Source organism: Parasteatoda tepidariorum, chromosome 2, assembly GCF_982258835.1.
Source record: "Parasteatoda tepidariorum strain Cologne lab strain chromosome 2, Ptep-v5.0, whole genome shotgun sequence".
Taxonomy (NCBI): domain Eukaryota; kingdom Metazoa; phylum Arthropoda; class Arachnida; order Araneae; family Theridiidae; genus Parasteatoda; species Parasteatoda tepidariorum.
Window position 1 is genome coordinate 94,468,325 of NC_141756.1, and position 15,867 is coordinate 94,484,191.

The window sequence follows — 15,867 nt, forward strand, 5'->3', positions numbered from 1 at the left end:
ATACTCAGATAAATCTGAGACATTTATTCTGATAAAACGATTTTTACATAAATATAACATTATTATAATGTCTCTCTAAAATGTATTTACAGAGATTTCATACTATAAGATTATATTTTAGTATAAAAAACAAAAATAAAGGAATTTAATCAAAGTTCGTAAATTGAAAAAATCGGGAAAAATTTAAAATTGATATTTTGTCATTTAAAGTATGTCACAAAGAAAAAATTTCATGTTCAATATTTTTTCTTGCTTTTTTAGGGTGTAAAAAAGAAGAAAATTCATGTAGAAATAGCGTGTCCCCCCCCCCAAAAAAAAATTTATTTTTGTTTGGCAGCCTAATTTGCATTTATTTGTAAAATTGCTCATATGAGCAATTCTATAAATAAACGTCAATTTTTATACTAAAATATAATCTTATAGTATGAAATCTCTATAAATACATTTTAGAGAGGCATTATAATAATATTATATTTATGTAAAAATCGTTTGATCTGAATAAATGACTCAGATTTATATGAATATGTCAGAAAGAGTATGTCACATTTAAAGTATGTCACAGAGAAAAAATTTCATGTTCATGACTTTTTCTTGCATTTTTAGGGTGTAAAAAAGAACAAAATTCATGTAGAAATAGTGTGCCCCCCCCCCCAAATTTTTTTTTGGGCCGCCTAATTGGCGTTTATTTATAGAATTGCTCATATAACTTAATGAATCAAGGTAAATAGTTATTAATAATTATAATATGATGATTATATCATAATATAATGATTATTGCGATATTTAAAAATGTCTGTGAGAACGCAGATATTCAACCACGTAATAGTAAATGAAATAATAAAAAAATTGAAGCATGCTATAAAACAGAATGATATTATGATCTTATAGCGATATTTAAAACAGCGATATTTTATTTTTATTTTTTAAATTAGTTATTTTATTGCATAAGGTCAAAAGATTTATTGTAAGACTTATTGCATAACTAAATGAATTATTATGTAATATTACAACTCTTCTTATTGTAACACTTGCAAATTAGTAGTCTAAACGCAAATTCTCAGTCCTTTTTATCACGAAATCTGAGAAATGGAGGAAAAAAAGATAATTACAAGCAGTGTGTAAGTTTCATTTTCATTTTCAAAAATGTATCTAGATGTCAGGAAGTGAAAGTGAAATAAGGCTTTACATGCCTGCTTTGTTTATAGAAAAGAATTATTCACAGTACTATTAAAAATTTTCAATGCATGAAGTAACTATTTCAAAAATCATTGCAATGCAAGGTTATTCCATTTAATTTCAAAAACCGTTGTCATTAGTTGTCTAGTTGCAGTTTCTTGGAAAAAGACGTACTTTTTTAACAATATATACAATTTGTAAGTTTTTGTTTAACTCAATTTAGTGCTGAACATACTTTACCGAACTATTGTCAATTTTTTTTAAAAAAAACTTATATTTACTACTACATTCTTAACTTTTTTTATTTATTTAATATTCTTATTTAATTAATGCTTTTGTTTATTAATTAACATGAAGATAATGCTTAAAAAACACAGAAAGAGGTAAAAAAATAATAGAGGTAGGGTACTACTAAATAGATTGCTGAATTGGACCGAAGAAACTTTTTTTAGCTATTGTATCTGAGCCATAATAAAATTTTGTTATACATATAATTTAATAAATGACAATTGTGTTTCTTTTTAAATTGCTTTTTTGAGTTTAAACGACAAAAATATTGCCCCCAAAAGAATATTAAAATCATTAGAAATAATTTATTTTTAAAATAAGCTGTTATAAAATAGCGAATATGCTATTTTATAGCAGTCTAAAGAATATTTAAATTATGCTGTTTTTGTGAATTTGTAACAGTTAAGTTTTATCTTTAGCTACTAACATCTTTTATGCCAATTATGAAAATGGCACCAAGTGTCATGTAGAAAAGTCACAGTTTTGTGAAAATGATTTTTTTTTATATTTGAAGAGTTACATCAATGCTGCATGAAAAGCCTTATCAAAATAAGAAGCATTAAGTTTCAAATGAGAAAATGATAATATATTGATAGAATTTATTGATTTTCACGAAGTGAGAAAAATCCCACTAAATTTTAAAAAGCGGAATACCACCGAGATACCTGCTCATAAAATCTGTGGAATCAAAAGTCATGTGATCGATCGCTGAGCGGTATAGTGGGTACAGAGATTTAGAGAAAATTTATTTCTTCTTCAGATCTATGTCTAAATAGAGGAAGTAGCCTCACAAAATTTTGATGGCATGTCTTCAGATCATCCTCAGATATGCTTCCCAGACCGTCGCCAATAGCCCATTGTGCACCGGTAGTGTGACATAATTAAGTGCAGACTCTCGTCCACCAAGGTTTAATCTTATTTGCCGCTGATATAATAAAAGTGTAGGGAATTTGATACGTAGTTTTTGTTGTTGTTCATTTACGTCGCACTAGAGCTGGACAATGGGCTATTGGCGACGGTCTGGGAAACATCCCTGAGGATGATCCGAAGACATGCCATCACAATTTAGATCCTCTGCAGAGGGGATGGCACCCCCTTTTCGGTAGCCCGACGACCTGCACGCGAAGTCAAGCACTTTAAGGTAGAACAATTTAACGAGGACCAAAACCGCACACCCTCGGTCCCTACGCAGGCTGATCCAAGTGGTCACCCACCCGCGCACTGACCATAGCCAGTGATGCTTGACTTCAGTGATCTGCTGGGAACCGTGTCTTAACGATCAGTCCACTACGGGACACGTAGTTTTTGATTGAAGTAGTTTCTTTTTCTATAAGTTACCAACCAACTTCATCTTCATTTTTTTCTTTACTAATATCCTACTTGACGACCTAATGCTTTTCTTGCGAAATAACTTCAAAAAACATCCTTAATTGATCAATATTTTTCTTCTGAAAATCCCTACTAATGACACGTCATTGATTTGCTTAATGAAGCAAGCGAAAAACACGTTATAACTAAACGGCCGAAATGGAATCTAGTTACTGCGGAAACTTTCATTAATCCTTTCACAGAAAAATGTTGCAAAACATTTCGGAGGTTTACCAATGAAGTGTGAAATTTCAAGTTGCTTTTAACTACCGTAATGAATTTAGAAATGATAATAAAAGAAAGAATACTGAAAAGATCAAGCAGATTCTGAGTTAATTTTATTTTATTTTATTAATTACAGAGATGTGAAATTGAGTTCTTTTTTCTTTACCTAAATCAAAACTTTTCGTAAATATTTAACGTATATTTTTGCTTCAATCAAAATTTAAAGTTTTCTTGTTTACTTTTTGCCTGAATCACAATTTACCAAAAAAGTCCTGTTTATTTTTGTCTCAATCAAAAAACCCTTTTTTTAAAATGTTGTTTCCATAATAACTTTTCGTAAATTTCTTACGAGTATCTTAGCGCATATAAAAATATTCTAGGTGAAAAGCTATCCCAAATAGAGAGAAAAAAAAACATTTTTTATATTTATTCTTAATACTTTAAGCTTGATGTTGAGAGCTTTCGAAATCGAGAGTTTTCGAAGTCTTGATCTTTAAAAATTTCGAAAGAAAAATCTCAAAAGTTTTAGACTTAAAAGATTTAAGCATAAAGCCTTTTAGAATTTAAAGATTGATTTTATGATACTGTGGACAAATATAAGTGCACATACATTAAAAAGGGACAAATATTAGCAAACGTTACAGCTTGCAATTATCTAAACCTTGGTTAAAGTTATTAGGCAACAATGAAGTGGGCAAATATAAATACTCTTTGTAATCGATAAAAAAGTTTTAAAATTATCAAATCAATAGAAATGCGAAGCAACATATTTATTTTATTTAGCTTTGCCCTAGAGCAGTGGTGACTCAGAGGATGGAGAGCTTGCATACCAATGAGGAGGTGACTCAGGTTCGATCCCAGTCTTGGCTGATTGATACGAATTCTACTTTCGGCTCGCGTTGACCAAGCACGCTCAAAATTACGAGACTAAGGAGTTGAACATCGGTAGTCACTCAAAATTACGAGACTAAGGAGTTGAACATTGGTAGTCACTCAAAATTACAAGACTAAGGAGTTGAACATTGTTAGTCACTCAAAATTACAAGACTAAGGAGTTGAACATTGTTAGTCACTCAAAATTACAAGACTAAGGAGTTGAACATTGTTAGTCACTCAAAATTACAAGACTAAGGAGTTGAACATTGTTAGTCACTCAAAATTACAAGACTAAGGAGTTGAACATTGTTAGTCACTCAAAATTACAAGACTAAGGAGTTGAACATTGGTAGTCACTCAAAATTACAAGACTAAGGAGTTGAACATTGGTAGTCACTCAAAATTACAAGACTAAGGAGTTGAACATTGTTAGTCACTCAAAATTACAAGACTAAGGAGTTGAACATTGGTAGTCACTCAAAATTACAAGACTAAGGAGTTGAACATTGGTAGTCACTCAAAATTAGGTAAGCTCTTCAACGATGGTTACTATAAAATAGTTTTGTCTTAAACAGCTGTGGCTCAAGGTATAGATCATTCGCCTCTCATCGAGATGACAACAGGCTCAAATCCCAGCGGTGGATGGTTGGCATGAGTTTTGCTCTCGACTCTCACCGACCACAATGTCGAAATAAAATATCCTCAGTGATAGACGGATCACGGGTTAGAATCCCCTTGCTTTCAAACTAATCGCTGGAGGTTTTCGTTGTTTTCCTCTCCACGTACCGTAAATGCGATTTAGTTCCAACAAAAATATACCCCTTGTCCCAATGCTTGATCCATGAGTTCCCTGGTCTTCTCGGTTGGATTCAAAACTACAAGGCTATGGAGTTGCCACATTAATAGTCGTAAATTCAGAATTGGGTCTGTTCAACATCGGTTACAAAAAATGAAAATAAATAGTTTTGTTGGTACTAACTATTAAAACTAATAAAAGGGAATAAACTCATCTTGGTTTTAACATTAATTGATCTATATTTGGGCGATGCCATGAGCGACCTTGGTCTGCAGGAAAGCATTCACTCAAACCATTACTTAACGTTAATCGACAGAAATAGTTTATTTGAATCATGAATTGAAATAGTAGAACTTAATTAACCAATTAATGTCATTACATAGTTAAAACGTTCTTTATTACGAAGTTATGACGGACGCGGCAGATTTGTAGCAATGAAAAAACACTGCCTTAACGCAGGTAAGGGTGTCATTTTTTGCAAATTATGGAAGGAGCACAATCTCAAATTAATTTAGAATTGAATTGAATTGAATTGAATGTATGGTTTAGTGGCACAAAGTTCAAAAGAGGACATACGGTAAAACAGTTCAATAGACAAAGTACAGGCACCACTTTATTTGTCATACCATTATAACTGATAAAATCATATAAGTTTGTAAATGGAATAAGTTTGTACATAGAATCAGATAAAAGGTAGGAATAAAATCAGATAAAAGTTATGAATACGATATAAAACACACGAAACAAATTAATTTAGAAGACATACAATATGTTTCCTTCAGTCAGCAAGTATTTTCGAGCAGTTTTATTTCAAAATACTTATTGTTATGCATTTTTCTTTAGGTTATGAAATTTCGTTAAACGCTTCAGGCATTCTTATATTTTATTTAACACTGTCGTAAACACTTAGCTATAAAATATAAAAAACACCTATCTTTCACATTTTCAGATATTTTCATTAAAAAGATAGTAAAAAATCGGAACTTGGTTTTTCTTCTAAAAAGGAATCTAATGCCGGTAAAGGTCATCGTAATTCCGGTAAGGGTCTAATCCCGGTCATCGCACGCCTCAAGAGTTGCTTCCTCATTACGAACTGGCTGTTCATGCGCATTTGAACCAGGACTTTTATTTATCAAAATTATATTTTGTGTTTTTTTCAGTAATTATTGTTAAACATTACATTTAAATAGGGTCAAAAATAGCTGTTTTATCCTGATTTAATATGAAATTTAGATAATTTGGATTAATAAAAGTGCTGGTTCAAATGAGCACGAACAGCCAGTCCTTAATGAGGAGACGCCCCTTGAGGAATAGTCTGTCGTTTTACGCAATCCTTATTCCTCCAAGTTTGTGCGTGGACGTTTGAATACATTGTAGAAAAACGTTTCAAAAAATTTATTAATCATTATTTTGCTGAGTTCTCGTATTTTAGAAATAATTTTAAAGCGTAAAAAATCATTTCAAAAGAATTTTTTTTTTGTCCGGAAAAAAGATTTTCTGGATTCTCAGATTTATTTTTTTTTAAATTTCAAATCAAGATGCATGAAGTGTAATTGACCAATAAACTTTAAAAAAAAAATTTTCTTCATATATTTCATTTGATTGGAGAAAAGCTCTCTATTAAAAGCATTTCTTAAACTGATAGCAATTTTTTCATCCTAATTATTTTAGCCTTTTTAATTCAGTATAAATGTTTGTATTTGCTTGATATTTCATAATTACATTACTTCTGTTCAAATATTCCATCGATATACATCGATAAACAATATATTTACTGGAAAAAAAATAACAGAAAAAATTTTTTTACTTTAAATTCACTTTCATTAATACTTCAAATAATTTCACTTTCATTTGATCAAGAATTCATTAAAGAAAAGACTTAAAGATGATTTTTTTGAGCAATCTATTTTTTTTTTGGGGGGGGGGATTCTTTTTTAAAGGAAAATAATTAAAATGTGGAATTAATTATTGTTTAGATAGAATTAAATTATATTTATGAACTGAGAGGCTCTGCCCCCTGCACATTTCGCCCACCAACATCCGGGATTGCCATAAATATGTTTTATTTGTAATAATGGTGGAAAGATATTTTTTAGAGTAATTTTAAAGTAAATTTTATTTGGCAATCGTTATACGGTTGCCAAAAAAATGTGTTTAACAAATGTCTAAATGAATATCTTTCTTACTTTTTTATGTTTTTTTTAATTATAGAATCTATAAAAGGAAACATTTAAAAATTGTCTTTAAATCATATAAAGCAATGAAAATAAATACCATAGTTTTTAACGCGGGAAATATTTAAATTTTCTTTGCAAGAAAATGTTACATTTTCCTAAAAGAAAATTATAAAATATATATTTCGTTAAATAACTTTCATTCATTGATTTCAATTAATTAAATAGTTTTTATTTTGTAAGATTTTCAATTATTTGGAGTAGAAAATTTCACTAACTTCGACTGATAGCAGTATGAATGCTTAAAATTCAAACTTCTCAACTCAACCTTGAATAATACTAGTTTATGAAAAGAGTAGGTTAAGGCGAAAACTGTTACTATAAACACTAGTAAAATAGCTATAAACTAAAAAATGTCACGTTATGAATAGATAGTTGGAATTATTACAGCATTAAGCTGATTTTCAAATAATCTAGATTGCACGTTTACAACAAAACATATGTTGTTGAATCAAACATATGTTATGTCAAACATTGTATCAAACATATACGATTGTTCGCTCAAAACAATATTAAAGATCAATATTTAAATAAAATTTCTCTTAATTCAGATAGAATACCTTTGCATTTTGTAAAAAATTGCACTTTAAATATAGTGTGAAAAACTAAATTAGAATTATTTCCTACGAGTTTTTAATTTCTGCTTTATTACAAATTAATCGCTACATATTCTGAAAATGAGTTAGGTCTTAATAATGAATCAAATTATTTATCAATACGTTTAAATGTTTTAAACATAGAAATTGTGTGTAAATTAGCTATCAATCTATATTTAGACTTCGAATTTGCCTTGAATTTTTAAAAGAAAGTTTACGTTTTTACAGGAATTTATTCTTATATTATTCAGTATCTTATTTTTTTTCGATCATTAATTAAAATTGACAAGCACTTTATTTAATTGAAGGTATAAACCTCATTTTTCCAAAAATAGCATTTAAAATCAAACTGTTCCTTAATGTTGTTTTAAGATAGATACGTAATAAGTTTGTAGAATTGCTATTGGATAACAGCGCAATGAACAGAAACATATTATATGTTTACATGGAAATCGTTGGTGTTTTTCACCAAATACCTTTTCGAGAACCTTTCGAAAATGTGGCTTATTATATTGTCCCAAGTCCAACCATTCATAAAATATACTAACAATTCTTTTAAAACATTTCAATTTGCACTAAGCAAAAAATATTTATACTTTAATAGATGTTCAATAATAATTATATAAATTTTTTTTTCATTATATTATATGTTTAGTATTGATTTATGGATATTGGACAATGAATGTCCAATTTTGTCCCGGACTCAAAAACTGGAAATTTCGAAACTTCATTTAGTTAGTTACTAAATTATTGGTATACATTAACACGTCGATCATATTCTTTTAAAACATACAATTCTTTCAAAACATTTTAATTTGCACTAAGCAAAAAATATTTATATTTTAATAGATGTTCAATAATAATTATGTAAAAAATTTTTTCATTATATGTTTAGTATTGATTTATCGATATTGGACATTGAATGTCCAATTTTGTCCTGGAATCAAAAACTGGAAATTTCGAAACTTCATTTAGTTAGTTACTAAATTATTGGTATACATTAACACGTCGATCATATTCTTTTAAAACATACAATTCTTTCAAAACATTTTAATTTGCACTAAGCAAAAAATATTTATATTTTAATAGATGTTCAATAATAATTATGTAAAAAATTTTTTCATTATATGTTTAGTATTGATTTATCGATATTGGACATTGAATGTCCAATTTTGTCCTGGAATCAAAAACTGGAAATTTCGAAACTTCATTTAGTTAGTTACTAAATTATTGGTATACATTAACACGTCGATCATATTCGGTCTTCAAAATTTATTGAAACTTATTAACAGAACAACTTTTTTCGTGAAAAAATACCCGCCTTTTTGAAATAATTTGGTGAAATAATTTAACATTTATGCCGATAGTCTACCAAAGAGTGTAATTAAAACTAGGAAATAAGAGTACTTTTAAAACTTTTAACTTGTTTTTTCTTTCATTACATTCTTCAAATTGTAACAAGTAATTATAATAATAATAATTTTGTAAATTTGAAACAATTTCTTCAAATGACACGAAATGCAAATTTATTTTACTTAGGATATAAAACAATTTAAAATTCTATAAAAGGTTAATCTCTTATAATTCAACTTCTTAATTTCTTATTTTAACTTATTTTCATCTTGTTTTCTTATGAATAACGAAAATAAATATTAATTTCCACATTTCGTTTAAATCGCAATTCAATCATTTATGAATATTTTTTAAAAAAAAAAATCAATTAAAAACAGAAATTTAAGAAAAAATTAAGAAATATTTTAATAGTTTAAATCATCACTTTAATTAAAACAAATTAGCAAAAATTTAAAAAAATTATAAGATTGTAAACATGTTGGAAAATATTGTATAAAACTTTAAATAAACAAAACTCTTACCTTCGTATTGAAAACAAGAGGTAAAGGTAATAAAATTAAAGGAACTAAAACACCGAATAAATATTTCCAAAATCTAATTCGACTAGATATGGGTCTTTTTTGCTGAGATTGAACCATGATTGGAAGCTCCCGCTTTGACGGAACGTCTGTTATTAAATCGCTCTTAATTCGCTGACTGAGTTTAAGACCACCTGTTAGATGGCGCTGCGATAGCTATTTGTGAGAAACGAAACCTATGAAAATTCTCATTCCACCGGATATCTATCAAATTGAATGTCACGTGAGTTAGGAAGGTTTTTTTTTTTTTTCAATTATCTGTCCTTAAGTTTTGAAGACAGTAGTTAAATTAAGAGGAATAATAGTTTATCATAGGTCAGATGAAGTAATAATTTTGTTAAAAAAAAAATATTTTCCTTTTTATCGATGACTGACTACAACGTGCGAAATAGTGAAACAAATTGAACTATAACCTTAATATAGAGCAAAGTTGAAACATATCGTATTTCTTAAATTTGATTACTCAATACTATGGTTCAAATTTAAAGAAAATGTTGGAAAAAATTGTACCCATGCCATTTTTTTCTCTCGTAGGTAAAAAAAAGTTTAATTAACTGCAAACCTATTAATTTGCCAATTCAACTACCAAAACGTCAAAAAAATCTACGGTAGAAAAAAAAATTATGAATAACTTTGTAATAATTAATTTCTAGCATTAGATAGCAATATTGATGGTTTAAGGAACAGCTTATAAATTAGTGTTAACGATTAAGCTACCAAATCAGACGCAAATACTTCTCAGAATCAGAATTAACAAATGTGACTTATTGATGGATTCAAGATGCAATTCCAATCGTGAAAAGTGTTTTTAGAGAAATTAAGTTTAGAAATTTAATTACAGAAGGCTGTATTTTTTATTTTTTAATGTTTCCCAGAAATAATTATAAAAAATTAAGGAAACAAATTATTTAATAAATTTTTTTATTGCATTTTAACCAATGAAACTTTTTTTGAGGAGAAAAAATGCATTCCTTTCCAGAAAATACTAAACAAAATTTTAAAAATGAATTAAGTTTTGAGAAACAATGCAAAAAATTGTTATAGAAGTTATTTATAATTTTTTATATTAAAATTAGAAATCTTTTTATTATTATTATTTGTGAAAAGAATCTGTGACTTAACCAATGTGATTGATCGCAATTAGATTGGACGTAAAATAGTTAAAAAGTAAAATATCCAATAACAAATTGTCCTTATATTATTTTTAGTTATATTATGAAGGAGAGAATTTTTATTTCCGCAGATTGAAATTATTCTAAGAGAAGTGAACTCTAACAGGTAATTTACATTGAACTATAAAAATCTAATTCCATCTTAAAGTGCAAATAATTTTCAAATTGATGACTCTTAAGTACTTTATATTTAAAATACGAGATAGCTGTGCAATCAAAATAAATTTCATAATTTTAACAAACTTAACTCCGGTAAAATTATACCAATCAAATTCTGCAATCATCATTTTCAGTAAGGAAGTTTTTTGAGTTATTTGTTTGACTTTTTATTTTTAAACAATAGATATTTATTTTTTTCTCCTGCAAATTTCGCTTAAAAAAATTTCGAGTACCAAGCAAATTGATTTTTGTCAGTTAAAACAAAAATTAAAGTAACTTTTAAAAAATTATTTACAATATTATTCAGATCTATGTAATAATTCGTAAAAAATTATTTAAAAAAATTGCCTGCCTATTATTACAATAATATTTTGTTGTAAAACGAAATTCTGTCATCAAAAATTTATTCGGAAAAGAAGACATCACGAAATAATAATTTGAGATGTTTGTTATTTGAAAATCATAATTTTATATATATTTTCAACAAAATTTACGCACTTTTATTAACTCTCGATGTCTATGTTTGTAACGATGGAAATTTGAAATCGAAATTTATACCATTTTTTCGGACTAGCTAGAGCACTAGACTCTATAGGAAACTGATGACTTGGAGATTAATTTTTTCCCACGGGCATAAATCAAACAAGCAGTTCTACGAAATGAAATCGTGATGATATCGCAAATGGGAGACAATCGTCCAAAGAACTATAATCACTTTCCGACTAGCTAGAGAGCTGAAACTTCAATTGGAACAATACTGGTTATAATTATTACTCGAATGTTGCAAGCATAATTTCTATCGCGAATCGAGGTTTCTACTACTGTCCAGCATAAACAAAACTAAATAGGAAAGAAATGATGAAATAAAAATTATAAGAACTACACTCGTAATACAGAACATTTTCCGATTTGTGTGACAATTAAATTGCCCCTTATTACCTTCAAGGGTTCCACTTGCTTTTTTTTTTATTTCGAAATATAATTTGTATGGCTAACTTGGATTTCAAACATTACATAATTATATTTGCTGTTCAAAAAGAAATCGAAAAAACATTATTTTAAAAATATTTATGTTTAGTTATTAAGCTGAGGTTAAATTTACTAAAGTAGGCATCCTTTGTGGCAACGATAAAATAAAACTGAAATGATTAATATTAAATTATTTTAATTTTGACAGTTTAAAAAATAAAAATTAAGTGTATTAATACAATTCAAAATATATTTATTGCCTTTATTTTTTCGGTTTAAAAATGATATCCTCTTTAGACACTACACTAAATAAGACTTTTACTTTCCTAAAATGCTTTCATTTAATATTGTAAATACAATATACTTCAATATTAAGTTCAAAAACTTGATACATTTGATACCATTTAGTGCGACACCTGTTATTCAACCTTGTCATTTATATTTGGGTCACAACTTGTTGTCTTTAATAACACATTAACACATAAGATAAATTTAGATCAGACATTTTATGAAGTCAAACTCATCATACCACTTGAGAAATTTTCTACAAATTGGAAAAAATGATGTAAATGAAAGCTATTTCAGTTTTTTTTCCTAAAGAGAAATGATTAAGTTATATGTTCAATTTATGGTTTGAAGATGACTTTATTAGATTATCTCATAAGTTGGTTATCTCATAAGTATTGTTTGAAACAAATATTTTTTATTAAATTTTAAACCCATGAAATTTCATTCTCACACACGCAACTCTCACCACCTAAAAATGCAAAAATAAAAACGTTGTTACTCACTGAAATACCTATACTTTTCTTGATCAATTTTAAAATTAGCCATTGTAGTGTTTTTTCTACGTTTTAAGTCAGTTTTTTAGCATTAAAACTTTTTTTTATTTTTATTTAGTATTAAAGTTTCAAATTCATAATTCTTAACTCATAGCGTTCCCTTACTCCAGCGTTTCCCCAAAGTTTGGTACGCGTACCCCCAGGGGTACGGGAGTAGTTTAGCGGGTGTACGCGTTCTTATACGAAATATCTTGCAACAAACGAAAATTTCAAAAAATTTCATTTAAAAACAATGCTAGCCATAAAAATTTACGATTACATATTTTTCTATTGGCTATTTTTTGCAGAGTTTACAGTTAATAATTAGCGGTGTCAACAGCCAGTTGTGATTTTTAACGTTTGTGCAATTTTTTTATAGTAAACAATACATTCATTTTTTTATTAGTGGTACTCAGCGTTACGAAAAATTTAGAAAGGGAACACAAAAGTCATAAGTTTGGGAAACACTGCCTTACTCATACGACAATTTAGAATGTTTCATGTCGATGGCATTATTATTATGATAAAAATGGCGCACATGTTTTAAGAACATATTTTGGCATCCTGCAGAACTAATTTTCATTAAATTGAGAAAAATTCTTCAGTGTGGGAAAAAAAAGAAGTAAATTATATAAGCAGTAAGGTGCACTCTCATTTCATAATTTAAATTTACGAAGTAAATTTATACTCTAAAATTCTTTATTAACTGTTTTGATTTCCTCTAATAGGATAGTTAAAGAATGTAATTATTATTCTATTTTATTTAAGCGGAATAAACTTCAGAAGGAAATAATGCTTATTTACACATCCCTTAACATATCATTGCCTCATATAGAGAGAATGGCACTTTTCTTATTTATGAAGTTAGTTTATTTTCGAAAAAGGAATTAATAAGTGTTCTAATTTCTTCTTATGGGAGATAATAGGAATATATATTGTTATTTAAATTTTTTTGTTGGTAAAAACTTTAAAAGCAAATAATGATATTTCCACATTCCCTCACGATTATCATTCTCACACTGCAAGATAATAACTTTTTGAAGGATAACTTTTGTGAGGGTTTGATTCTAATGTTTCTAAATACTAAGTAAAAAAACTTTGTTTCACTGTGTTATTTTTAAAACAGCTAAGGACTGATATATAATTAAACGTTTTCATTAAAACTAGTGCTTGAAACATGTTTATAACTAAATTTAATATTCCCGCACCATGTTATCATTCCCTCACTTTAATAAAAACTTATAATAATTATCTTCTTCTTCTTCTTGGGGACTACGGCCTATGACAGGCCAAGACCGTCCCAATAAGTTTATAATAACTATAGTAATTTTTTTACATATTAAGCGTGACTACTATGTTTTTGTTGTATAGTACCTTATCTCGTACCTTATTACGAAAATTGTTTCTGATACAATTTTTTTGTACTTTTCATGTACTTTCGAAGAAAAAGTCTCCCCTACAACATGGGTTGCTACAACAATACCTCCTGGAAGAGAGAAAGCTTCTGCGCGTACCAATTTAGTAGTTCGACGTAACAAGCATAAATTGAGCTCTGGGGAAAAATAAGAAATATATCACAACGTCAGCAAAACCAAACTACTCAGTGGGGGTAAATAATGATAGCACAACGTCGGACTGCTAAATGATCTAATTTCTCGTTTTTGGTAATCCGCGCGGTTTTGTTTCTTCTACGTCTTGGCTATAGCAAAGGTGGTACTATAGTCACCCTAATACGTGCTATTATAATGGTGTCGGAAATCGTACTTGTTTCTGAAATCGCCTCATAATGACTGTTAGTATATGAGTTCAATTTTTTAATGTTGTCAATAAATGTTGTAAGCGTGCTCCTAGCGGTACTCATACCGTAAGTTCGCTCTCGCTGCAGCGTTGGCTTTTTACCGGCAGAAACTGGTTTTTACCATGCCAGTGGCAGAAACTGGTTATAACCGGTAAAAACCGGTCAAAACTGGCAGAAACTAAAAATACGTCTATATTAGTTCTAGTAATTGCTTAAAGACACTTTGTTTAAGTAAACTGAAAAATGTAACTCCATATAACAGTAACAAACTTTTTAATTCATTGTTTGTAAATATATATTATTTTGTTTATATTAATTATAAAGAGTGCAGTATATCAAATATTTATATAAAACAAATCGAACCCATTTCTTGAAACTTATTTTTCCTGTCAAGTTTTGACAACTACCCCAGCTGCTACTTGGTGGTCCAGTTTTAAAAAATATGCAATAGATGAAAGTTTCACAAATCTTGCTTGTTCCTTGATGGCAATGCCTGCTAGTTCTGCTGGACTTCAGAGAATCTTCTCAAATTTCTCATTCGGGCATAGGCAATTGAGAAATTGTTTAGGTTTAGAAACTGCATCAAAACTTGTCTTTTGTTATAGATTACTGCAGAGTGCAAACAATGTAATATTTGATTTTGAATGGTGATAATTTTTTAAATAAATTGTACTTTGTTTAACATTTAATTGTTTTTTCTATGAATTATCCATTGTATGTCAATCTCAGTATTTACTTTTATGTCATTTTCTGAATTTCTGCCATGCCGGTTTTAACCGGTTTCTACCAGTGGTTTTAACCACTTCGGCAGAAACTTGCCAACCTTGCTTCTCTGATCTATAAATATTCTAAAGAATATTTAAAAGAGTGCAATTCAGAGAGATTGTCTGAGGTTTTTCTTTAGTTCTTTCGAAAATGATGCACTCTTTTTTTTTCATTTTGTGTATCACAAAAATAGGTTTTTCAACTTTTTAGTCCACTCAAAAATTAATTTTATTATTTTATCTTCAATTAATTAAACATTTTTTTTGATGAAATTGAAGTGTTCTATGTACATATTTAGCATAGTTTATCGATAGTAATACCATAAATATGCGATTCAGATGAGATATGACATAGCTTATTGCCGACAGCAAAAGAAACAATATCAAATAACAATTTTTGTCCGTCAAAGCTGTCAAAAAAAATTAAAACTGTTTCACAACCTAATATTGCCCCTGAGATTGACAAGAAACTGTGGGGAAAAAATTATCTTTATTTTTGCTATCACTAAAACCCATTTAAGTCAAGAAAACGCAAGTGCCCCCAAAATCTCACCTGTCACAAAGTAACCCCATTTTACGGTATCTACTACCCTTGAAGTGCTATCTAGAAAAACATTTTGTTTTGGGAAATGAATCAGAATTCTTTTAGTTACTCCCACAAAAATAAATCGATAAAATCTGCCTAACATCACGT

The 15,867-nt window shown here is 28.6% G+C and overlaps 1 protein-coding gene across 5 annotated transcripts in view; it reads right to left on the minus strand.

The window, feature by feature from the left end:
* Window positions 1-15,867, minus strand: part of LOC107440478 (Na(+)/citrate cotransporter) — a 78,824-nt gene that overhangs the window by 45,847 nt on the left and 17,110 nt on the right. For 2 of the 5 annotated variants that reach the window (XM_087157769.1, XM_087157767.1), the window contains exon 1: window positions 9,434-9,607. The exons of 2 other annotated variants lie outside the window; for them this stretch is intronic. In XM_087157769.1, coding sequence (XP_087013895.1) covers window positions 9,434-9,550 — 117 coding nt within the window. In that variant the 5' untranslated portion in view covers window positions 9,551-9,607. Of the gene's footprint in view, window positions 1-9,433; window positions 9,608-15,867 lie in introns of those variants that run through there. One more of the 5 variants, XM_087157770.1, reaches the window with a different exon arrangement.